Raw genomic sequence first — 27,107 nt, 5'->3', positions numbered from 1 at the left:
TGGCTTCAATTGGCCATTGACAGGTTGGCAGGCGGACAGCTGATTTTGCTGTCCGCCCACCTTCCTAAAAATTTAAATGGATTGGGATGACATCGGGGATTCCTCCTGACGTTATCCCATGTCATTTTCCCCTTAGCGACCGGGCCCCACCCCCAAATTGCCGAGGAGAAAATTCTGGCCTGTGTTAGTCATGAGGATTTCCAATCTCCACATTCAAAAAGCTCACCTTGAAATTCTCTCCAAAAGTCACTCCCACTCGGACAGTGTCAGCAAGAATCCACCTCTGGAGTTTCAGTCTTGCCTTCGGAGATTCCTTTCCCCTTTACCTTCCAAGCATATTTTCATATCTTTGGTCATGCCACGCAGAACACCACTGCTCCAAAGGGCACCTTTGCCTTTATGGCCCGCAGCACGGAGTCACCAATGTTCGGCTGCCCTCTTGGATCTTCTGGGCTTCTCTTGAGCCCACTTTGCTTCTGGTCTGCTCCCTGCAGCTGTCTTTAATTTGGAGCCTATTTCTCTACTCCTTACTTTGAACTTTACTTAACAGGACCTGTTTCAGATTCCTATCCTTGTCCCTTAAGTTAGGACTTCCTTCTGGGGTCTCTTTCCGTCCCACTCCCTGGTTTGGGACCTTCTCCCTGTCCCCTCCCTTGTGTCCTGCTCATTGGGGCACCTCCTTAGGTCACCTGACCTGCAGAATTGTGCTGTTTTACTTTTTGTCTTCCTTTTCTTCTGCAGAGGCACGCAGGACTGGTTCCCATTTGAAGAATGAGAAAAAATCTAACTGCACATAAGCAGCCGTTTCTCGGCTGGCGCATGCATAAAAGCCCTGAGGGCTATCGGGAACTGTAGTTCCTGACCTCCAAACTCCTGATATCCAACTTCTAGCTAAGGTAAGTTCCTCAGGGTTTGTGACAATTACTTATAATATGTCGTTATTGTTGTTATTAGGTAAACACGGAAATTGATCTGCAAGCACCAAGGTTCCACAAGCAACAACGATCAGATAATCTCTTTTGGTGGAGTTAGTTGAGATAAATGTTATTTAAATATCGAACTGGAAACCAGGAGAGCTCCATTCTTCAAATAGTGCAGCGCAATCTTTGACCTTCACCCAGACAGACATATGGGGGCCTATGTTTAATGTTTCATGCAAAAGAAAGTTCGCCTAACAATGCAACACTTCTTTACTACTTACTGAATTTTCATTCTGTATTATGTTATTCTAGTCCTAGAATGGGGCTTGAGCCCTCACTCGTCTGACTTGGCAAGAATACAGTCACTGAGCCAAGATGACAAACAATTGTAATGCCTACCCTTAATGCCAGTAATACATTTGCTGCCTTTTCCCCTTTGATGTCAGTGTTTCTGCATCTCTTCATTTTGCACTAGCCTCAGCTCTCAAATGTTTGAAACACAGAACCATTATAAATCATTGTGCAACTGAGAAAAATGAATCCCGTGTCAGTACAGCAAACAGTGTAGCTGTAGGCTTTCTGATTACTATGTTTTGGACATGAGTTTTTTTTTATTTTATTGTTCTAAAAAGATATGTAAAATACACAAATACTAACTTTGCTTTGGGTTAAAACTACTGTGAATCCTAGTCTTTGCATAAACCAGGAAACCTAATCCATATGTCTGTTTTGCAATTGTGGGAAATTTTTCCAAGGTAGTGAGAATGCTAACCACGTTGGTTTTTCAGTGTGTTAACGTCTCCTCTGTGTGCTATGAAATATAACGATGCAGATTCTGTTGCCCTTCAGGCATACTACAGTATTTGTAATGATGGCCCATTCTTTTTTTTAATGTAGCTTTCTCTTCATCTGCCATGCAGTTAACATTATCTGACAATCATTTGAGGACTATAATAGCACTTCACTGTAAACTTATGAATGACTAGATCATTTTTGCTGTTCAAGGTTCAAAGGTACATGAAGTTTATGGGCCAGTCGGCTCCCTCGTTCTCTCCTCGTCATTGTACGTAAATAAGATATGCAAGTCTCTCTGCACATCTTTTGACTTCAAGTGAAGATAGCCTGAGGAAGCAAATATAATTTCTTGGAAATTATAAGGTCATAAGCCGCTCGTTTCCTCCCCTAACAGACATCTTTGTTGACAACTGAGAGGATATTACTGATGTGGTTCTGGATGAAAACTTTAATATAGAAATTGCTTCACCTTTACAGAAAGATCTACTGATCTGCCATAGCTTTAAAATTAATATCTAAAGGTATGTCTGAATCCATCAGGATTAACATATCCATATCCATATATATTTTTCCCCATTTGGTGGTGTCTGACTTTCTGTAGGATTTGAGGTGTACTGATTCCAAAAGGATTTGATTGGGTAAATGTAGTAAAGATGTCTCCCCACTTGGGGAGAGACCAAAACTAGTGGCCATGAATACAACATAGCCACAAATAAATCCAAAATGGAATTCAGGAGAAACTTCTTCACCTAGAGAGTAGATGGAATGTGGGACTCGTTACCACATTGAGTAGTTGAAGCGAATATCATGTATACAGTTAAGGGAAAGCTGGATAAACACATGAGAAAGAAAGGAATAGAAAGTTATGCTGATCTAATTAGATGAGGAGGGAGAGGAGGCTTGTCTGGAGTATAAACACTGGCATGGATCTGTTGGGACGAATTATCAGTACCTGCACTGTTAATCCCTCAAGCAACCTCACTTAAAAAAAACTGATTAACTGGTCTTTATCACATTGATTTTCGTGGGAGCTTGCTGTGCACAAATTGTTTGCTGCATTTCCTACATTATAACAGTGACTTCATTCAAAAAGTCCCCTCTTGTTTGTAATGCACTTCAAGACATTCTGAGGTTTTGGAAGGTGCTATAGAAATGCAGGTCTTTATTGCAAGCAGTTAAATTGAAATTATTGTAACTCTACAACAAAATCTGATGTTATTGCACCAAACGTTATTATTAATTTTTGAAAAAAAGTTGGAAAAATCCTGGAGAACTGTAAAATGTAACATAAAAGTAACTTAGCATTCATTGAAATAGTTTTTCAGGCTGGTTTTGAAAAACGTGTTTATAGATTACTTAAAGCAGTCATAGACAACGTTATACAAACATAGATTACGAACAGTCCCACTTGAGTCTTATATGCTTCATTCCAGTGGTAACACTGAGAATTTTGTGGGCTCCTGATAGTAACTTCTGCTGCCTACAATGTTTATTTTGACTTTTGCAACAAACTGTATCCAGCATGGGGTGTTAATGCACTGGGTAATGTTCCTAGTCACTCTTTGAAAGAGCTCTGTTTCTCATTGCAATGAATTGAGCCTTTTTAAATCACTGAATTGCCCACTATCAACATCTTGGGGGTTATCATTGACCAGAAACTGAACTGGACCAGCCATATAGATACTGTAGCTACAAGAGCAGGTCAGAGGCGGTGAATTCTGAGGCAAGAAAGTTTGTCCGTCATCTACAAGGCACAAGTCAGGCGATTGATGGAATACTCTCCACTTGCCTGGATCAGTGCAGCTCCAACGACACTTTTTTAAAAAATTCATTCATGGGATGTGGGCTTCACTGGCTGGGCCAGCATTTATTGCCCATCGCTAGTTGCCCTTGAGAAGGTGGTGGTGTACTGTCTTTTTGAACCGCTGCAGTCCATGTGGTGTAGGTACACCCACAGTGCTGTTAGGAAGGGAGTTCCAGGATTTTGACCCAGCGACAGTGAAGGAATGGTGAGTTATTTCCAAGTCAGGATGGTGAATGACTTGGAGAGGAACTTCCATGTGGTGGTGTTACCATCTGTCTGCTACCCTTGTCCTCCTAGATGGTAGTGGTTGTGGGTTTGGAAAGTGCTGTCTAGGGAGCCTTGGTGTATTCCTGCAGTGCATCTTCTAGATGGTACGCACTGCAGCTACTGTGCGTCGGTGGTGGAGGGGGTGAATGTTTGGATGTGGTGCCAATCAAGTGAACTGCTTTGTCAAGCTTCTTAAGTGCGTGGGAGCTGCACTCATCCAGGCAAGTGGGGAGTATTCCATCACACTCCTGACTTGTGCGTTGTGGACAGGTTTTGGGGAGTCAGGAGGTGAGTTACTCGTTGCACGATTCCCAGCCTCTGACCTGCTCTTGTAGCCACAGAATTTACATGGCTAGTGCAGCTTAGTTTTCTGGTCAATGGTAACCCCCAGGATGTTGATAGTGGGGGATTCAGTGATGGTGATGCCATTGAACGTCAAGGGGTGATGATTGGATTCTCCCTTGTTGGAGATGGTCATTGCCTGACACTTGTGTGGTGCGAATGTTACTTACCACTTGTCAGCCCAAGCCTTGTCCAGATGTTGCTGCATTTGGACGTGCACTGCTTCAGTATCTGAGGAATCCCGATTGGTCCTGAACATTGTGCAAGCGAATATCCCCACTTCTGACCTTATGATGGAAGGAAGGTCATTGATGAAGCAGCTGAAGATGGTTAAGCCGAGGACACTACCCTGAGGAACTCCTGCAGTGATGTCCTGGAGCTGAGATGTCTGACCTCCAACAACCACGACCACCTTCCATTGTGCTAGGTATGACTCCAACCAATGGAGAGTTTTCCCCCTGATTCCCATTGACTCCAGTTTTGCTAGGGCTCCTTGATGTGGCACTCAGTCAAATACTGTCTCGATGTCAAGGGCAACGACTCTCACTTCACCTCAGGAGTTCAGCTCTTTTGTCCATGTTTGTACCAAGGCTGTATTGAGGTCAGGAGCTGAGTGGCCCTGGCGGAACCCAAACTGGGCATCAGTGAGCAGGTTATTGCAAAGCAAAGCAAGTGCCGCTCAATAGCACTGTTGATGACCCCTTCCATTACTTTGCTGATGATCAAGAGTAAATAGACAGTAGACTGATGGGGCGGTAATTGGCCGGTTTGGATTTGTCCTGCTTTTTGTGTAAAGGACATACCTGGGCAATTTTCTACATAGCCAGGTAGATGCCAGTGTTGTAGCTGTACTGGAACAACTTGGCTAGGGGCGCGGCAAGTTCTGGAGCACAAGTCTTCAGTATTATTGCCGGACTATTGTCAGGGCCCATAGACTTTGCAGTATCCAGTGCCTTCAGCCATTTCTTGATATCACGTGGAGTGGATTGAATTGGCTGAAGACTGGCATCTGTGATGCTGGGGACCTCCGGAGGTGGCAGAGATGGATCATCCCACTCGGCACTTCTGATTGAAGATTGTTGCGAATTGTTGCCTTATCTTTTGCACTGCTGTGCTGGGCTCCTCCATCATTGAGGATGGGGATATTTGTAGAACCTCCCCCTCCAGTGAGTTGTTTAATTGCCCACCACCATTCATGACTGGATGTGGCAGGACTGCAGAGCTTAGATCTGATCCGTTGGGTGTGGGATCGCTTAGCTCTGTCTATCACCTGCTGCTTATGTTGTTTGGCACTCAAGTAGTTCTGTGTTTTGGCTTCATCAGGTTGACACCTCATTTTTAGGTATACCTGGTGTTGCTCCTGGCATGCCCTCCTGCACTCTTCATTGAAGCAGGGTTGGTAATGGTAGAGTGGGGGATATATTGGGCCATGAGGTACAGATTGTGTTTGAGTACAATTCTGCTGCTGTTGAAGGCCCACAGTGCCTCATGGATGCCCAGTCTGGAGTTGCTACATCTGTTCAAAATCTATCCCATTTTGCATGGTGGTAGTGCCACACAACACGGTGAAGGGTATCCTCAGTGTGAAGGTGGGATTTTGTCTTCACAATCACTGTGCGGTGGTCACTCCCACCGATACTGTCATGGACAGATGCATCTGCGGCAGGCAAGTTGGTGAGGATGAGGTCAAGTATGTTTTTCCTTCATGTTGGTTCTCTCACCACCTGCCACAGACCCAGTCTAGCATCTATGTCATTTAGAACTCGGCCAGCTCGGTCAGTAGTGGTGCTGCCGAGCCACTCTTGGTGATGGACATTGAAGTCCCCCACCCAGAGTACATTCTGCATCCTTTCTACCCTCAGTGCTTCCTCCAAGTGATGCTTGTGATCCATGAGGGAGCACTGATTCATCAGCTGAGGGAGGGTGGTACGTGGTAATCAGCAGGAATTTTCCTTGCCCGTGTTTGGCCTGATACCATGAGACTTCATGGGGTCCGGAGTCAACGTTGAGGGCTCCCAGGGCAACTCCCTCCTCACTGCATAACGTTGTGCTGCTGCCTCTGCTGGATCTGTCCTGCCGGTGGGACAGGACATACCCATGAATGGTGATAGTGGCGTCTGAGACATTATCTGTAAGTTATGATTCTGTGAGGATGACTATGTCAGGCTGTTGCTTGACTAGTCTGTGAGATAGCTCTCCCAATTTTGGCATTAGTCCCCAGATGTTAGTAAGGATTGACAGAGCTGTGATTGCCATTGTCATTTCCGGTGCCTAGGTCGATGCCGGGTGGTCCATCTTGTTTCATTCCTCTTTTGTGACTTTGTAGCGGTTTGTTACAGCTGAGTGGCTTGCTAGGCCATTTAAGAGTAAACCACATTGCTGTGGGTCTGGAGTCACATGTAGGCCAGACCAGGTAAGGACATTAGTGAACCAGATGGGTTTTTACAACAGTCGACAATGGTTTCATGGTCATCATTAAACTTTTAATTCCAGATTTTTATTGAATTCAAATTCCACCATCTGCTGTGGTGGGATTTGAACCCTGGTCCCCAGAGCATTACCCTGGGTCTCTGGATTACTAGTCCAGCGACAATACCACTATGCCATCGCCTCCCCACCCAGGGTAAAGCAAGACCTGCTTGATCAGCACCCCATCCACCAATTCAATCCCCCCACCATCAACAAACAATGGCAACAGTGTGTACCATATGCAAGATGCATTGCAGCAATTCACCAAGGCTTCTTCGACAGTACCTTTCAAACCCACAACCTCTACCACCTAGAAGGCCAAGTACAGCAGACGCATGGGAACAGCACCGCCTTGCAAGTCCCCTCCAAGCCAAACACAATCCCGACTTGGAACTATATCGTCGTTCCTTCACTGTCATGGGATCAAAACCCTGCAACTCCCTAACACCACTGTGGGTGTGTCTGCACTAGTTCGATTGCAGCAGTTCAAGAACATGGCTCATGACCACCTTAAGGGCGATTAGAATGGGCAACAAATGCTGGCCTTGCCAGCAATGCCCATGCATGAAAGAATTTTTAAAAGATGATATCTCAAAAAATGTAACTATGTTGTTGATAAAAAAAAATAGACCAGTCTAGTGTGCTACTGATGAGAATGAACTTGTAACACAGCATGCTATAAGCAAAGAAAAGAAAGAAAGACCTTGGAACGAAATAGTATTTTTCACAACCTCGGGACGTCTCAAAGCAGACAGGAGTAATTTCTCAATCTCTTTCTGAAAGGTGACATAAGCCAGCATCTTCCACTGCAACCAATACTCGAAGATAATTGCAATGGCTGTATCTGTAAAAAAAAAAAAATTCTCATACCGTTATCTAATTTTAAAAATAATGCATTTTTAGAAACTCATGAATAATTTGGACCATGTGGTTAGGTTTCTGAATTCAGAACATTGAAATAGGATGTCATGGTACTTAACCTTGGATGTATATAACCTATCCCAACTGATCACTGTTTTTAGCTAAACAGTATGAATGTTAGTAGTTCAGGCAAAGTAATAATATTCCATTTAAGTACTCACTCAAAAGTCCTGAGAAGCTCCCTTAATTGCTTAACTGGTTTCCACGAATGAGTAGCTCAGCTACAAATTAGGAAGATACCAAGTTTGATCATTGATAATACTGAGATAACCGATCCCAGAATGGATAGTGATTGGAACACAACACTTGCTATCAACAGGTCCTGGAGGGGAATAAATACTCGAGGTTCCCACTGCGTCTTGCTATTACAGCAAACCCCATGAGTCCAGTGAGGTCAGCATCAGGCTCAACTGATATTTGCTGCACTTGAATAGTGTGCCTGTGAAATCATAGGAAAGAGGGAACAGTCAAGGTGTTGGTGAGGGTGGGAAAGAAAAGGTATAAAAGAAGGAACTTTCATTTAGACATCACCTTTTGGATCCTTGGGACATCTTAGCAAATTAAGTGCTTTTGAGGTGGAGTCACTGTTTTGTAAGCCAATGAGGCAGCTAATTTGTATACAGCAATTTCACAAATGGCTAATGGCTAATTGAGCTGTTTTTGTGGATATTGTTTGAGGGATATAGAGCTATGATGTTACTCTTTAAATGATGCCACAAGATTGCTTGCCTTTACTGAAATAGGCAGACAAGAAGAACTCTGAGCATGATAGAAATAATTTACAGGCTAGCTTCTGCTTAGTGATTTTAGTTTGTATGCCATCTAATCAAATTCTAATTTCCTCTGTGAAGCACATCAGGGTTTATTTAGCTGTGACTTACTTCATAACAGAGTTTGATCCTATTCATACCCAAAGTCCACTTTGCATCTGGGTCCTTGGTTAACTATCAGGAGTGGATGACTTTTTTTCCCCCTTCAGCCCAAGGGCACTGTGGCCAATTATAATTCTGTAACAACTTCCCTGACTACCATCAACTAATTCCTCACAAATAGGGAATTAAATTTGGTACACAAGGCAGTTAAAGGGGGCACACTTAATGATGTGAATGTTCATTTGTAAATGGAATGTTTACTCAGGCATCCATCATTTCTCCATAGGTGCGCTGTTTATTTAATAGAAATTATTGTAAAGCTTTTTACCTAATGGATGTTGCTGTTGAAAGGCCTCTATCATCTTGCCTTCTTATGCCATTAATTGTGATCCCATTTCTGCGTAGCATTCTTAAAAATAACTCTTAATGTTTTATATCCTGTTGAGCAATGTCATTAACCACCTTATCAAAAATGTTTCCAACAGATCAGCATTGAGACAGTTGAGAGTTATAAAGTTGCTTAGCACACAATAGAGTAGCTTTACGTGGTCAGCCCTCATGGTAATGTTTGTGCCTCACTTGGTACTTTGTAAGTGCTACTTGACAGGATTATTTTGAGCTTCTTTCAGACGAGACCCATAATGTATGTTTGGTCTGTTGACGGCACAAAACATCAAATTGAAATAAAAGTACGAACATTGTGCCATTCATTTTTGAATAATGAAATGGGGAACCTGCTCCTGACCCTTGATGATTCTTTTAAATTAAGTAGATTTAAATTTGTCGTCTACAGTTAACTACTGATTAAAAAATGATTTGCAACACTGCAGTAATCAGAACAACCAGCCTTATTTGGGATGGGTATGAGTGGTGGGTGAAGGAGCAGACACAGAATCTGCTACCAAATTGGGTTTTCATCCTTGTCCCCCATCTTTTCCGTTGATTTGTTCCCTCTTGGAAGTGTTATTTTTGATTGGAGTACTATTCCATGACAAACCTTCAGTATCCACTGGCATAGGCATTCCTGTTCTCGTGCACATTTTCAACGGAGTTCAATGGACAACAACAGTGGGAATTAATGTTTGTTTTCTGTCCCTCCCTAGTCCAGGGATATAGCATTAGCAATGCCACCCTCAGTAAAACTTTGCTTAACTCAATAAAAACTGTAAATAAAACCTTGGATCTTCCAGATTATATTGCTCAATCCCATAACACAATAGTGCCTTACCACTGACACATTCAGGGAATCAGGATTAATAATTTAACAGGGATCAGCAAATTTTCAAGCAGGTTTCTGAATTAACTGCAATATGTAAAAATATAATGGGCAGAATTTCCCATGTGTCGGGTGGGCGGGCCTGACCCAATCGCTGGCAGCCGCGGAGCCGATCGCTACCAGTGATCGGGGCCGCACTGCCATTTTACGTGGCGGGCCAATTAAGGCCCACCCAGTGTGACGTCAGCCTGGAAGCACTTTGCGCTCCCTGTGCGGGGGCGGGGGGGAATCCCTGAAATCGAGTGCGCTTTTTCGCGCATGCACACGAAAGAGCGCATTCATCTCCCTGGGGCTAAGTGCAGCCTCAGGGAGATCGTCTCAACTTTTAAAAATATTAAAAATAGAAAAAAAAATTCCCTTACATATCCCCTGATGTGATAATGTCACATGAGTTGGGACGTGTTCATAATTTACGTAACTTTATTACAATTTTTAAAACCCTACATGAAACCTCATCCTGCTGCTGGATGAGGTTTCATGTTTTCTCTATTTGCCGCTGGGGCTCCTGGCCGACCCGCCAACCTTAAGGTTGGACGGGCAGGTCCTTCAATTGCTTAATTGATCCTGTCAATGGCCTCAAGTGGCCATTGACAGGTCGGCGGGCCCACAGCGGGGTGACTTAAGGGTTCCGCCCGACATCATCCCGCATCATTTTAGGTGTCCGGGAACGGGCCCCGCCCCCGTTCGCCGATGGCAAAATTCTGCCCCATGTGATCTCAACTTTAGAGTTGAGACCAAAAAAATATTTTTTGCTACCTGGAGGCCACGTCCCTATAGCTGGCTAGAATAGCAGCAGTCCAAACAGGTTCCAAGGCCCTCTTTGGGTGCAGCAGCAGGCACAGCCACCCTAGAGAGGGGTTTTCCCTCACCTCCGCTGGTGGTCTGGCTGCAAAAGCCTTTTATTATTTGAACTTCAGAAATATTGGAGAGAGGGCATTTCTATTTTGAAATACCCTCTCTCTCTCACCCACCTTTCGTTACATCCTGCTGCTGCTTTCAAGCTGGAGGTCTCTGATTGGCTCTACAGCTTTGAGAACCCACCTCCCACTCTTAAGTGGACAGCAAATCTGCCCTCTGGCCATTAATTGGCCACTCTGGGAAAAATCACATTGAGTGACCGTTTCTCACAAAGTGCTGGCTTCTGACCCCAATTTGAGCCTGACAGCGGGGTTCAGAAACCCGTGGAAAAAATCCTGCATGGTGACTCTCGTGAAGGCTGAAGTAGAAATAAGGGAGGAAGTTATTTAAATGCAAGTTGGAACGATGGGGAACTTGACATTTCAGTGATAAGGTCACTACTTATGCTCAATTAAAGCATAATTTTATGAAAAAGGTATTCTGCAAATTATTTGTTTGGGCATTTTCTCAAGAGCAAATAATTAAATGATATTTGTGTAGAAAATGTATTCAGGTTACTTTTTTCTGTATTGTCCATCTTATCACTCTTATCCCTGTTCTGCTCAGGATCTCGGGATCCAAATTCAAGCAGTGGAAAGACTCCTGGACGTGGAATCTCTCTTACCTGCATTGGATCAACAACTTAAACCTGAGGTAACCAGATCAAATTAAGCCTCTTTATCTCTTCAGACTTGTACGACAATTCCAAGTTCAACTTCACTGAGATATTAGTCTTTTGAGGAGTTCTCTTATTTTCAGCTTTAATATTGCAATGCAATCTTTTTCTGTGTTTATTTATGTCTTAGAGTTAAAGATCTTGGAGGATTTATCTTTTCTGCTCCTCTCCAAATTACCAATTGCCTCTTTTCTCTTTGTTATGATACTGACTCACTTTAGTGAAGCCATTATATTATCCTCTAACTTTAGTTCAGTGTTTTCTTTTGTTGTCTGCTCTTAGCTTTTCCCTCTGCCAATGTTGGAGACATTACTAGCTAAAGTAGTTTGAAATGACCTTGTGTCAAAAAGATGGTTGGAATATTGATCCTTGTAAGAATAGATTTTGGATAAGTCTTTATGAAATTTGATTTGCTTTCCACCTTAACCTCTCTTTTTCACCAAAATATCTCCAGTGTTTGAGAACAGCAAGTTTCTGAATTAACCACAATAGAGCCTCAGCCAAGGCCACATCATAACCTATATACGTACCAGCCTGGCAGTAGCCATTAGTCAAACTAAGATGTTAAACTTAAAAATGGAACTGTCTTTAAATGCTGTTGCAATAACTAAATTAGCTGAGATAATTTGTCCACAATTTGTAAGCACTGGAGTAGCTAATAACGCAATTCCACTGGCAAATTGATGCGTAGGAGAGGTATCCTCTTTTAGCACCTTTGCATTTTTATTAAATGCTTATGAAAAGTGAGTATTCTGCCAAAACTGCAACTTTTATTATGGGTGGGCTAAGGAGGTTTGCTGCTTCATGCACACTCCCACTTCTAGACTGATCTTTTCCCAAAGTCGTGTGTGACATATCAGTTGCAATGGGCTCACCACTACATCAATTTCTGTAACTGACAGAGAGACAGCAGAAACCAGTGAGGCTAGTTAGTCAGAAGTTGCGTTGTTCTAAACTTTCCTCAAAGCTTCTGCTGGTAAGTGCACTGCTCATGTAAATGTAACTAAACTATTAAAGTCAGTAAAGTTGTAGGTTCCTGATTTATGCTAGGTTAGCATATATCAAGTGGGGTGGTAAGATTGATGCCACTGAGCTAGGCTTGTCAAAAAGAAGATTGTGATGGTCCTTCCTTTTAACGCCAGAAGCTGTTCATATAGATGTCAGTGAAGTCATTATAGATGTTGATTGTTTCTACATACACTGAACTTCATAAGACAGTTATGTTTTAAACAATCTTGTTTAATTCAAGGTAAAATGAAGTAGTTTGGAGAGGGGAATATGACGTCTACTCAGAAACAGGCCCATGTGATCTGCTTGTTATGGAGACAGAAACTCAAATAAAAACTTATTGAAAGTAAGGTGCAAGTTTTAACACCTTGACCACAGAGAAGGAGGCAGCTTCAGAGACAGTCAGACAAAAATTTGGGCAAGACCACCCACAAAAGGTGCTGTTTTGCCAGGCAGAAGGAAAGGACTGTTTTTGAGTTAACTATGAAGTAGATTGCTGGTGAGGATGGATCCCCTATTTGAAGAAACAAGGCGTGTGGTGAGTTGGAGACCAAGGAATTGCCAGAGAGTGCCTTGCTGCTAGAAATCCATTCAATTATGAAGATTGAGTGAAGGGATTAGTTTAAAAGGATACTGAAAGATTCACCCTGATGGGGCAGGGAGAGCAATCCTAATAACGTCAGGAGGAGCTTGGGGTTTTAAACACAGAATTACATTTCTGTTGAGAGTGCAGTGTAATGTCACAGCATTTTCAGTTGTAAGTTAATAGGGAATGCCTTTTCTGTAGTTTAGTGTATTAATTGCCTATTCAATAATGTGCAATCCAAGGGTTCCCAAACTGTGGGTCACAAACCCCAGTAGTGTCGCAGCTTGAGATTTTGGAGTTGTGAGCTCTTAAGGCAGCAATAGCGGCCATGGAGTTTGAACTGGGTTTGACAACTACAAGGCCCCTTTAAATGTTTTTTTTTTCTGTTGTTGGGTGTAAGTGTATGTTCTGAGGTCCGATCGCTGCTACAACCACAGCCTACAAAAAGGTGGGTTGTTGTTTTTTCAGGGAAAAACAGCAGTTTTAAACTCCCTGCCCCCCCAGCCCCCGCACTCAACAACTTCCTCCCACTCTCTGTTCAACAACTCTCTAACCCTCCTACCCTCCCAGTTTTCACTCTGCGATCACACTAAGTCTGAGGCATTAAAATGGAATCTTATTGGGGAAAGGCTATTGGGAAGCACTGGTGTATTTGATGTTGATTTTAGTTTATTTGTTACATTAAAAGTCTTAAAACTATTGTGCAACCCTTTGCGTCAGTCACTGGAAAATTCATATCTCTGTTAAAAAGTTATTGGTCTCAATGGGAATTGTAAAACTGTGATATTCCCCACAGTGAATTAATCCATTAACACTTAGCATCTACACTCACACGAATCTTTGGCAGAGGAACAGTTGGGGGGAAGAAATAAATTTTAAGTTCCTTCAGGAGGGCTAAAGGTAAGTAACTGCATTTATGTTGCATGGAGGGATGTTGTTTATTTGGCAAGTTGATATTGTGGTCAACTTGTGCCATTAATGTAGTGTTTATCCAATACCTTTTGAAAAAAATTATAGTTGAGTTCATCCAAAAGTAATTTTAATGCAGGTATTGTAATGCTGGCATGTTCAGTGCTTATTTTCTTTACAACTTCATAACTTATTTGAATAAATAAACATATGTATGGTACCGTATGAAGAAAGTACGAGTATTCCAATCTAGTAGGTTTCTTTTGGAAAAGATCCTAAATTAGTACCACAGTTTGGAAGAAATTGTTTAATGGAAAACAACCTGTCATAAGAAACACCAGTTCAATTATATTTTGTGGTGTGATGCTCGGGATTCCGTCTGTTGGTTCAGTTTAGAAATTCCCCTGACTTGTCAGCTATTTTAGAGATTTCTATTTCTGGACTGTTCGCCTGTGCTTGTATCCAAAGAGCAGATGGCAGAGTCACCTTATAAATACTAAAGGGCTGTAAATAAGGACTTGCATAACTACATTCAGTGATGGAATAGCATGTACTATGGTGGAACTAGCAGCTGCACTTGGCTGTCCCAAATTACCGCAGAAATCGCTAACCTTTTAAATTGAATTTAAAAAATAAAAATCACTTTTTTGTGTGTGAATTTTGTCCTTATCTGGATGAGGGATGTCACTGTTGGGAAATGGAGCATTTCTCACTCTCTGGGCATGCATTATGGCATCAACCACTTGTAGATCAGTTAAATGCAGAGTAAAGCTCACTCTGCTCTTTTATAAAACACTGTGCCTCAACTCCAAACACAGAAGAGCACCTCTGCTACACTTGTGGCATTTTCTTATTTCTTTTGAGTGGGATTGGTCAAACATATTTCATTTTTGACTTATTGGAAATCAAGAAGCCTTTCATCCTTTTCACTCTGGACTGGATATGAACACAAAAGTGAGAGGCCAATGTTTAAACCGTTGCACCACTCGGTAACCTTGCATGTTATTTAAAAAATATATTTATTTTGTTTTTTTTTTATTTGTTCACAGGATGTGGGCTTTGCTGGCTGGGCCAGCATTTATTCCCCATCCCTAGTTGCCCTTGAGAAGGTGGTGGTGAGCTGCCTTCTTGAACCACTGCAAGTGGTGTAGGTACACCCACAGTGTTGTTAGGAAGGGAATGCCAGGATTTTGACCCAGCGACACTGAAGAAACGACGATATATTTCCAAGTCAGGATGGTAAGTGACTTGGTGGAGAACTCCAGGCAGTGGTGTTCCAATAATCTGCTGCCCTTGTCCTTCTAGATGGTAGTGGTCGTGGATTTGGAAGGTGCTGTCGAAGGAGCCTTGGTGAATTCATGCAGTGCACCTTGTAGATGGTACACACTGCTGCTACTGTGCGTAAGTGGTGGAGGGAGTGAATGTTTGTGGATGTGGTGCCAATCAAACGGGCTACTTTGTCCTGGATGGTGTCAAGCTTCTTGAGTGTTGTGGGAGCTGCACTCCCCTAGGCAAGTGGGGAGTATTCCATCACACTGCTGACTTGTGCCTTGTGGACAGGCTTTGGGGAGTCAGGAGGTGAGTTACTCGTCACACAATTCCTAGCCTCTGACCTGCTCTTGTAGCCACAGTGTTTATATGGCTAGTCCAGTTCAGTTTCTGGTCATTGATAACCATTGAATGTTGATAGTGGGGGATTCAGTGATGGTTATGCCATTGAGCATCAAGGGGCAATGGTTGGACTCTCTCTTGTTGGATATGGTCTGACACTTGTGTGGTGTGAATGTTACTTGCCACTTATCAGCCCAAGCCTGGGTATTGTTCAGGTCTTGTTGTATTTGGACGTGGATGTTTATTTTTCATTCCTGGGATGTGGGTGTCCCTGGTTAGGCCAGCATTTACTGCCCATCCCTAATTGCCTTTCAGAGGGAATTTAAGAGTGGAGTCACATGTAGGCCAGAGATTTTCTTCCCTAAAGGACATTAGTAAACCAGATGGTTTTTTACGACAATCGTTTGATGGTCATCATTTGATTCCAGATTTTTATTGAATTTAAATTTTACCATCTGTCATGGTGGGATTTTAACCCAAGTCAAACATTTCCCTGAGTCTCTGGAGTGCCAGTCAAGTGACAATAGCACTATGCAACCATCTCCCCTCAGTATTTGTGGAGTTGCGAATAGTGCTGAACATTGTGCAATCATCAGTGAACATCCCCACTTCTGACCTTATGATGGAAGGAAGATCATTGATGAAGCAGCTGAAGATGGTTGGGCTGAGGACACTACCCTGAGGAACTCCTGCAGTGATGTCCTGGAGCTGAGCTGACTGATCTCCAAGCTTGACTTTAACCACGGAAAGTTTTCCCCCTGATTCCCGTTGACTCCAGTTTTGCAAGGGCTCCTTGAAGCCACACTCTGTCAAATGCTGCCTTGATGTCAAGGGCAGTCACTCTTACTCCACCTCGATAGCAGCTCTTTGGTCCATGTTTGAACCAAGGCTGTAATGAGGTCAGGAGCTGAGTGGCCCTGGCGGAACCCAAACTGGACGTCAGTGAGCAGGCTATTGCAAAGCAAGTGCCACTTGATAACACTGTTGATGACCCCTTCCGTTACTTTACTGATGATCGAGAGTATACTGATGGGGCAGTAATTGGCTGGGTTGGATGTTCTGCTTTTTGTGTACAAGACATACCAGGTCATTTTTCCACATAGCCAGGTAGATGCCAGTGTTGTAGCTGTACTGGAACAGTTTGGCTAGGGGCGCGGCAAGTTCTGGAGCACAAGTCTTCAATACTATTGCCAGAATATTGTCAAGCCCATTAGCCTTTGCAGTTTCCAGTGCCTTCAGCTGTTTCTCAATATCACGTGGAATCGAATTGAACTGGCTGAAGGCTGGCATCTGTGATACTGGGGACCGCAAGAGGAGGCCGAGATGGATCATCCATGTTATTTTGTTATTAAATTTTTAACTTGGTAACAGCAGTTATACATTGAATAGCATAGAGTCATTGAATTTATTCAGTGCAGACTTAGATTTTTGATAGATAAGTGTTTTGAGTAGCAGACAGGAAAGTGGAGTTGAGACCACAATCAAATCAGCCATGAGCTCAAAGGGCCAAATGGCCTATCCTTGCTCCCAAGTCCTATGTTCCTATAGAGTCTGGAACATGCTATGAGGCATTGCCACATTCTGGGGTTGAGATGGCATTGTACTCTGTCAGACTTTGAGCTTTGTCTTGGAAACAGTTATCCTTTATATTGTGAAGTGTTGACTTGATTATTTGAGGGGTTCCTAAAATTTTAAACACTTGGGGAAAGAGATATAAACAGTTCTTTTACTTTTGGCACATGAAAGCATTTGAAAACACTTGTCTGTCAATCTGCATGTACTAATATTTAAAATTTTGGTTCATCAGACTAACTAGCAAAATTGATTTCTTCACACAGCACTTGTCTTTTCCCATAGGTTAGCCATCTTTAGGCTTCCATTTTGAATCCTACTGAGGGAGAATTATGTCCATTTAAACTGTAACTACCCTTTTATTTAAATTTTAAAAATCTTAAGCATCCAATTGAAACACAATAATTTGGGGTCAAAGTAAGAATATATCTCTAACTTCAGAGGGTTCTATTGATTCCAGCAATTCTGAAAGTTCCAGCATATACACAAGAGATAGAAACAGTATTGTGGAGAAATTATTGGGATCTATTCTTAAGGACAGTGTTGAGCACTTAGAAAATTTTGAGCTGATTAGAGAGAACCAACACTGATTTGTAAAAGGTAGATTAATGAACCCAATTGAATACTTTGAGGGTGTAACTAACATAATAGACAGAGGAATATGGACTCCAAAAAACTACACATTAGAGCTAAAATTGAAGGCAAATCATTGCCTGGTTAGCAGATTGCTTAGGTGAAAGAAGATAAAGGGTAGGGATAATAAGTATGTGTCTAAATTAGAAGAAAGTAATTAGTGGTGTCCCACAAGGATCTGTGCTGAGGCCCTCAACTATTGACTATATTTTGTATGAAAAAGTGATAGATCTGAGTATTTTCTAAATAGTGAAAAGCTAGGACCAGCGGAGATCCAAAGAGATTTAATGTTTACGTTTACAAATCACTAAAATGTAATGGTCAGTTAAAAAAATAATCCAGAAGGCTAATAGAATGTTAGTATTTATATCTAGAGGAATAAAACATAAAGGGGAGGATGCTCTGTCACAGCTATAAAAAGCCCTGGCTAGATCACAACTGAAGTACTATTTCTCCTTCTGGGCACCATACCTTAGAAAGGATATTTTGGGAGGAATGCAGCCCAGACATACCAAAATGTTACCAACATTCCCAGGATTAATTAAATTCTGAGGAGAGGCTACCTGTAATTCCCTTGCACGTAGAAGGTTATTGGGTGATTTGTATGAGGTTTTTAGAATATTAAGACGTTAAATAGAAAGAAACTTTACTCGATGCTGAAGGAGTCGAAGACAAGGGGACATAACCTTAAAATTAGAGGCAAGCCATTTAGAAGAAAAGTTACTTCACACAAAAGATGGGAGAAGTGTGGAACTCGTTCTCACAAAAGGTGTTAGTTGCTAGCTCAATTAATAACTTAAAATCGATAAATTTTTGCTAGCCATAGGTATTAAAGAATATGGAGTCAAGGTAAATGGCTTTAGAATATACATCAGCCATGATTTCGTTGAATGATGGAACAGCCTCAAGGGAGTGAATGGTCTCCTTCTGTTTTTATGTTCCTATGATTACTGCGTTCAGTTAGTAATAAGTTTTGGCATTACTCAACAAAACATCTTTTTCTGAAATTGTCAAAGGTTAACATTTGAATTGATATATGTTTATTTGTAAGAAATTACACAGAAAGTGGTGGGTTTCAAACAAAATTGTGATTTTCTTTTTCAGAAGTGTGAGGATGGAGATGGCAAGAAGCTAAACCTCGAAGATGATGAAAGAAGAAAAAGAGCAGAAGCTGCTGAAAGGTAATTATCAGATAGCCAGGGTCAAACCCTAGTATCATATATGTGAACTGTCAACCCAAATACCAATCCACGGTCAGAGCTTTACGTTAATGATGGTACACAAACTTTGAGCACCATATAGCATTGTGTAGCTTGATGATGCATCTCACACATTGGAAACGTTACAGATTAAACAGGTTTCATTTCACTCTCGTGCATGTAAGCCTTATTTTTCCCAGGCTGGTTTAACCTTGGTAACAGATCTAAACATGGAGAATGTTACCTACCATGTGTTATCCTGTTGCGCAGACCCTCATACACATCCATTTTGGTGCCACCCCCTGCACTTTGCTGTATTATAAAATATTGGTAAATTGCTTTCCCATTGCTAATAGTTCTTCTGAAAGGATTAAGGAATCTGTGATTACAGATGACTTGCGGTTTTTAGGTTCATAGTGACAAGCGTGTGATCTATTTCTTAGGAATTAACTTGTTACTTTAATTTAGTTATTTTAGTATGAACACAAAATTTGTAATTCAGCCATGAATCTGACCTCCCATTCCTGCCAATTGTGGATTTTCCCCAGAGTAGTTTCAGTGAGCCTGTTGGTGGGGAAAATGAACTATTTACAGTTTTACCTGCATCTAACGACTTTGGTGACCCGTGGAAGAAGCCAAAAAGAAGGGATAAAATTACCTTCATGACTGTTACCTCTGGTGTTTGTATTGTATCCAACAACTGTCTCACGCTCAACAGCTGCCCTATTAAATTTGCCCAAAACATGTCAGCTAATTTTAAGAGTAAAAGGTCAACTTATTGATAACCAAAATAACCACATCCATGCTGGTAGGCAACTCTTCAACCTGGGTTATAGACTAATGTGATGGTTCCGATAATGTCCACATACTTTAACAGTGTGTCAGGTTGATTCAAGATGATGAACAGGACAAGTTAAATTGCAATATAAATAAAATTATACAAAGGATAGCTAAAATCTGTTGATCTGCAGAAGATCTGCAGTAGAATCAGCCTTTTCAGACATCTGATCAATTCTAACTCCTATAGCTAGCAGAGGAAGGCAATGAAAGGAAATACATGATACTACCGCTGAAGTTAATATAATGCTTTCACTAAAATGATTCAGCTTTAGAACAAAGAGGAAGAAAGAGGAAATACTATGGAAAGGAATGAAAAAGGTAAATTCCTCATTTTTAGATTTTTTTTAAGCACTCTATTCCTTCTGTACTTTCCCAACTCAATATTCTGGGACCCAGGAATCTGGCATTACTGCTGACAGCTTGTCTGCTATCAATGCAGTGCTCAGATGACTGAAGCAGCATCATCTTCATGGAGCTTCCATCAGGAGTTGATGATGTGAGAAGACTATCATGGTTTGTCATAATAATAGTTTCTTGTGCTTAGTCTTTACCCTTTCCCTAAATTCCTATGGAGCGAGAATGAGAAGATTGCACATAATGATACACACGAAGATGAAAAAAAAATGAGTCTTTTAAGTAATCTGCCAGGCAAGAAGGAAAACGATGATTGCCCTAAGAATAATGAGAGTATAGTGCAACTAATGGCTAGTAAAGAGCAGCTACTGCCCCTCTAGAACAGTGAGGCTTCTGATAGCAGCTAGAGTTTTGTTTAGTGTGATTGAATTATGTTATTGCATGATATCACGGTAGTTTTTTTAATGCTGAATGTTTTGTGTGTTTTATCTTGCCTCAGTTGTTGATAGGCTGTCCTTACTGAATATTACTTACTTTCTTATTCCTCCTCTTTATGTTAAATTCTTATTCTCTCATTAATTTTCAACCCACTTTCATCCCAGAAATTGAATGTGGATGTCTTGGCTCCTGAACTGCTCTGGGGGAAGGGTAAACGGTTGTAACAGAATTATTGAATCTTGTAACACAGAAGTAGGCCATTCAGGCCATCTTCCCTGTGTTAGCTCTTTGAAAGAGCTATCCATTTAGTCCCAGTACACTCCTCTTTGCCCATAGCTCTGCAATTTTCTACCCTTCAAGTACATATTCAATTCCGTTTAAATAGTTACTATTGAAACTGCTTCCACCATCCTTTCAGGCAGTGCAATCTAAATCATAATAACTTGCTGTGTACAAAATGTTCTCATCTCACCGCTGGATAATAATGAGGTAAAATGGCTTCAGCAGTTGCAGTGAATAATTGTAGTGTTTGTAAAAGTGTCAATTTTGAAATGTTTAAAAATTACCTTCTATATGGAAATTTTTAGGGCAAAATTCTTAAAGGCTATAAAAACAAGGGTGGAAGAGATTGCAGCAGTTCCAGCACATTGCCTCGCTGGACACTGCATAACTAAGTGCATCAGAAATTGCTGTTTAGTTGTGGATGATCATCAGGAGAGTAAAAGTCAATTCGCATCTGTTTCAGCTAACACTACAAGATGTTTAGATTTTCAATCTTCATTTAATGTTTAATGTGCAAACAATATATTGATTTTGATAGTTATCCAGCAGAAATGGAGAAATGCAGAGGGCTGAAAGCATTTCTTCATTTGCGGCCATGTCAACATGAGTGAACTAGTGAGCTAGTATTTGAAACAAAAACAAAAATAACTGGAAAAACTCAGCAGGTCTGGCAGCATCTGCGGAGAGGGACACAGTTAACGTTTCGAGTCCGAATAACCCTTCCACAGAACTAAGTAAAAATAGAAGAGAGGTGAAATATAAGCTAGTTTAAGCTTGTCCCACCCCCCCCTTAAACGAGGTTATATTTCACCTCTCTTCTATTCTTACTTAGTTCTGTTGAAGGGTCATTTGGACTCAAAACGTTAACTGTGTCCCTCTCCGCAGATGCTGCCAGACCTGCTGAGTTTTTCCAGGTATTTTTGTTTTTGTTTTGGATTTCCAGCATCCACAGTTTTTTGCTTTTATATTTGAGCTAGTATTTGAGTTTGGTGCTCAAATATTAACATAGTCTACTGTCTTTAGAGAGGATGCTGCTCCAGTTTTTCTGTGTATTCTCATTTGGAAGCATCACTAAGTGCATTGGACACTGCTTTCAATGATGTTTTAAAATTGAATTGGTCACATTCCTACTTAGTTAGAAAAATGTCAGTTTGACAGTTCTTGTTTATAAATTCAGAACTACAGATGAATGATCAAGACCCAAAGTAGAGAACTCTGCTAAAGATTCAAAAGAATAAATGTCCTTTTTTTTAAGCATTCATTCATAGGATGTGGGCATCACTGGCTAGGCCAGCATTTATTGTCCATCCCTAATTACCCTTGTTCAGAGGGCATTTAAGAGTCAACTACACTGCAGTGGTTCTGGAGTCACATGTAGGCCAGACCAGGTAAGGACAGCAGATTTCCTTCCCTAAGGGGCATTAGTGAACCAGATGAGTTTTTACGACAGTTGGCAATGTTTTTTGTCATCATCGTCAGACTTTTAATTCCAAATTCCATCTTCTGTGGTGGGATTTGAATCCGGGTCCCCAGAGCATTAACCTGGGTCGCTGGAATAATAGTCCAGTGACAATACCATTATGCCATTACCTCCCCATTAGCTTAAGTTTGAATATTAAATATGAGGAAGGAAGGCTGCAGGTTGGACCTGACTTATTGGTATCCCCACTGGCTTTTGACTTAGCCCAACACTGAAGCCAGCCTTCTCACTATCCTTCAGATATGCTAGTATATAATAATCTGACTGGGTATTTTGGGGCTCCTGTGGACACAGAGATTTCAGAATCTGGAGAAAAGTACCATATAGCTTTTTAAAGTGAATTTGCTAATCTCTCACTATTTAGTTTCCTTTGTTTATTTTGAAAAAACAGACGTATTCAGCATAAACAGAAGCAAGACCAAGAACAGAAGGGCAAGAGGCAACTGCAGGCACAGGAATCTGTAGAGGAGCTTCAAAGCACATTGAGTGAAGATCTAGAAAAGGAAGAAAGTCAGATTCTCTGTGAGAGGGAAGAGCAGCTTTGTAAACTTCGAGATAAGCTCAGGCAAGAAGGGGAAGAGCAAGCACAGCAAATTTATCGAGAAAAAGAAGACAAACTCAGGTATTATGTTCTGAAACGGGCAATGAGCTTTTTCCACTGTCTGGAGTTTGAGTTTATAATATAAGTTATCACTTTAACCTTATGCTGGTGAAGCGCTGCATTATTGGAAGTGCCATCCTTCAAATAAAATGTTAAATAAATAAATAAAGCCCACTATGTCTGCCTGTTCATGTGGTTATTAAAGATCTCATGGCACTGCTTGAAGGGTGCAGAATTTCCCAATGTTCTGGTCAACAATTCTCCATTAACCAATAGTAAAATTAACTGTTCATTCATTGCATTACAGATTCAAGGATATTGCTGTGTGTAAATTGTTACCATGTTTCCCTGTATAATAATATTCACTGAAATTTAAACCAACTCAGTGGGATAATTTTATCTAGCTTCCCAGGTAAGAAACCCAGGGGATCAAATAGAACTCATTTTTCACTCTGCCCAATGTTACTCTCCACTGACTTCAGAGAGTAAAATTGATCTGCATGTGAAATCAGCGTTGTACCAATCTCATTAGTTTCCTGGGTTATATTAAAGTTGCCCACATTGTGTAAAAAGTAAGAGTAGCCCCAGAAGATGTGCAAAGTGAATCTTGCTTTAGTAATATATTTAGCAAAATAGACACCTTTTTTTGTTGAAACCTTTTGTTTTGCACTCATCAGGACAATTCACAAGAATACCCAATGTAAAGGGAACAACAATTTATGTTATATGAGAAGAGAGTAGTAATTCGTTGCCAAGTGATTTCTGATTGGTAGAGGCATTGCCATGGAGAATGTACCAGTTGGATGGTGATTGACAGTTAACTGCCAAGCATTGTTTGAAATTTAAACCAGGCAGCTTAACTCTGGTCAAGGTATTGCCCTGAGAAATGAACCAGCAACTGGCTGTAACTTATTTTGTTTAGCTGAAACGGTGCGCAATGTGGGTACAAGTTTTTCCTGTCTGCAAAGAACAGGGTCCTGTGTATTAATATATGTAGTTTCCAGTACACGCAAATGCGCCACACTGTGAACCTGACTGGCAATCTTAAATTGAATGTCAGCGTAATTCTTAGCACACTAAGGATTATTTAGCAATTGCTGTCCAATCATGGAATCACATCAACTGTTGGACCCTGTGGTTTGAGTTTTGCAAGCACCCACTGGTTGGGTATGGTCTGTACCTTGTCCATTGTGAACAGCAAAAGGGACATGCAAAACAAAAACAAAAAATGCTGGAAAAACTCAGCAGGTCTGACAGCATCTGTGAAGAGAAAGATAAAGTGAATGTTTCGAGTCCATGAGACGTAGGAACAGAAGTAGGCCATTCGGCCCATCGACTCTGCTCTGCTATTCAATGAGATCATGGCTGATCTGATAATCCTCAACTCCACTTTCCTGCCTTTTCCCCATAACCCTCGATTCTCTTACTGTTTAAAAATCTGTCTATCTCAGCCTTCAATATACTATACTTACAGCCCTCTGCGATAAAGAATTCCACAGATTCACTACCCTCAGAATAGTTCCTCCTCATCTGTTTTAAATGGGTGACCCCTTACTCTGAGATTAAGCCCTCTGGCCCTAGACTCTCCCACAATCAACCTCTCAGCATCTACCCTGTCAAGCCCCCTAAGAATCTTATATGTTTCAATAAGATAGCCTCTCATTCTTCTAAATTCCAATGAGTACAGGCTCAAACTATTCAACCTCTCCACAGAAGAAAATCCCTCCATACCTGGGATCAATCTAGTGAACCTTCTCTGGACTGCCTTCAATGCCAGTATATCTTTCCTTAAATAAGGGGACCAAAATTGTTTACAGTATTCTAAGTGTGGTCTAACGAGTGCCTTGAATAGCTTTAGCAAGACTTCTCGATTTTTACACTCCCTTCCCTTTGAAATAAAGGTCAACATTCCATTCGCCTTTACTATTACCTGTTAAACTTGTATGTTAGCTTTTTGGGACTCATGCACAAGGACTGCTTTCTGCAGTCTTTCTCCATTTAAATAATAATCAACTCCTCTATATTATTCCTGCCAAAGTGCATAACCTCACATTTTCCCACATTATATTCCATCTGCCAAGTTTTTGCCCATTCACTTAATCTGTCTACATCCCTCTGTAGACTCTTTGTGTCATCCTCACCACTTGCCTTTCCCCTATTTTTGTGTCATCTGCAAACTTGGTGACAGTACATTCACTTCCCTCATCTAGGTCAGTAATATATATTGTAAATATTTGAGGCCCCAGCACTGATCTTTGTGGCACTCCACTAGTTACAGGTTGCCATCCCAAAAATGCCCCCCCTTGTCCCAACTCTGTCTTCTATTAGTTAGCCAATCCTCTATCCATGCTAATATACTACCCCCAACACCATGGGCTCTTATCTTACCATATGACTCTTCTTCAGAGCTGGGGGCATGCTGTTTGATAAGATTAGCCAGTCTTTGGGATGGACAGCCTACATACCTAGCAATACACTGGCTATCCTGATCAGACCATTTCGCACTGTATATCACGCAAACACATGAGCTGGAATAAGGCCATCATTTTCAGCCCTGGAAAATGTCCAGTCTACCTCAGATTCCCCAGGAAGGGCAGGGTATCTCAAAAATTTGAGCAACAGGTAAAGCTAGCTGTTTCCCACTGCTACTATGCAGTAGCAACAAGAGTGGTATTCGCCACTAACAGGATGCAGCCGTCGAGCCAAAAGGACGTTCTGCCAATCGCACAAATGAGTAATGTGGCATATGAATGTCCGTGCTAGTATGATGGTCGGTATGTAAGTCATATCTCCCAAAAATTGGCTGATCATATCAAACAGCATGTCCCTTCCACTGTTCGCAATGGGCTTTCGCCATACCCAACCAGCTCCTGCTTGCAAAACTCAAAACACAGTGTTCAACATTAGATGTGATTCCACGTTTGGACAACATTTTCTAAATAATCCTCAATGTGCTAAGAATTACACTGGCAACAAACTTAAGATTGTCAGTCGGTCTCACAGTGTGGCGTTTGCATGTACTGGAAGCTGCATATATTAATACACAGGGCAGTGTTCTTTGCAGACAGAAAGAACTTGTACACACGTTGCACCTATTTCAGCTAAACAAAATAAGTGATAGCCAGTCGCTGATTCATTCCTTAGGGCAATGCCTTGATCAATCAGAGTCAAGCTGTCTGTTTTAAATTTCAAACAATGCTTGGCAATTAATTGTCATCCACCATCAACTGGTGCATTCTCTATGGCAAAGCCTCTACTAATCAGAGTCCACTTGGCAACCAATCACTACTCTCTTCTCATATAACATAAATTGTTGTTCCCTTTACATTGGGCATTCTTGCAAATTGTCTTGACGAGTGCAAGATGAAAAGCTTTGACAAAAAATGTATTTTTTTCAGCAATACTCAAGTTCTATGCTACCATATAATTATTTGCAATATATTTAATTGATTGAAGCAAAAAATTGCCTAGGAAAAGCATTCTGGATGCATATAATTTGTAATCTATTGCCCCTTTGGTCACAAAAGTCCCTTTGATTGTGTACTACTGAGGGGCATTATCTTTAGACTTTGTAACCCACTCTGTCATTTCAGCTCTGATGGTTACTTACTGGTGTAGCCTTAAACTGCAATTAATATTTGGATGCAGTATTCTGTTTCTAAGTGAGCATCTGTTGCCATTGTACATGGGCTTATTGTTGGCAGGGATCTGGGATGGCCTTCAGAATTTACCCACTGAAGCGGATCCAGTACACCTATTCTGCCAAAGAGCACTGGCAAGATAATTGACCATGGAGATTGTGACTGTGCAGCTGAATCTTGTTCTAAATCAACATCCATCCAGGTGAACTTCCCAGAAATTATTGGAACCCTGGTTGATTTTCTCCCCTCTTTAAACCTGTTTTTTCCCCTGTCCCCAAGAGCACTGAGCCCAACTTTATCACTCCAAATGGCACCCTAGCAGAAATCAGCAATCAAACCTTCTGGTCTATCTGAGTAACTGTTTTTACCAAAGGAACTCCGTTCCACACCTCTGGAGATGATGGAGATGAATGAAACCTCACAGTTTTTTATTTTCAATCTTTAAGGTTACTAAAAGAGCAACTCAGGATTGAGCAAGAGGAAGAGGAGGCACATCTGAAAGAGGAGCAGAGTGACAGGCTGCTCAAACTGCAAATCCAGATTAAAAATGAAATTGAGGCAACAGAGAAAGAAATTAGGTAACAGACTGGAAAAATGTAAAGATGAACTTGGGCAACTAGGGATGAGGGCCAGGCAAGCATTTGTTACCCATTCCTAGTTGCCCTAGTTCAGAGGGCATTTTAAGAGTCAACCACATTGCTGTGGGTCTGGAGT

At 41.4% G+C, this 27,107-nt stretch overlaps 1 protein-coding gene across 6 annotated transcripts in view; it reads left to right on the top strand.

Annotated features, from left to right (window-relative positions):
- Positions 1–27,107, top strand: part of LOC121269706 (centrosomal protein of 164 kDa-like) — a 208,208-nt gene that overhangs the window by 130,583 nt on the left and 50,518 nt on the right. For 5 of the 6 annotated variants that reach the window (XM_041174537.1, XM_041174536.1, XM_041174534.1 and 2 more), the window contains 4 exons: positions 11,131–11,217; positions 18,663–18,739; positions 22,543–22,773; positions 26,840–26,971. In XM_041174537.1, the coding sequence (XP_041030471.1) occupies positions 11,131–11,217; positions 18,663–18,739; positions 22,543–22,773; positions 26,840–26,971 (527 nt within the window). The remainder of the gene's footprint in view (positions 1–11,130; positions 11,218–18,662; positions 18,740–22,542; positions 22,774–26,839; positions 26,972–27,107) is intronic. The other variant, XM_041174535.1, reaches the window with a different exon arrangement.

Source organism: Carcharodon carcharias, chromosome 25, assembly GCF_017639515.1.
Source record: "Carcharodon carcharias isolate sCarCar2 chromosome 25, sCarCar2.pri, whole genome shotgun sequence".
Classification (NCBI taxonomy): domain Eukaryota; kingdom Metazoa; phylum Chordata; class Chondrichthyes; order Lamniformes; family Lamnidae; genus Carcharodon; species Carcharodon carcharias.
The sequence above is the reverse complement of the archived record's forward strand: the minus strand, read 5'-3'. Positions and strand labels throughout refer to the sequence as shown.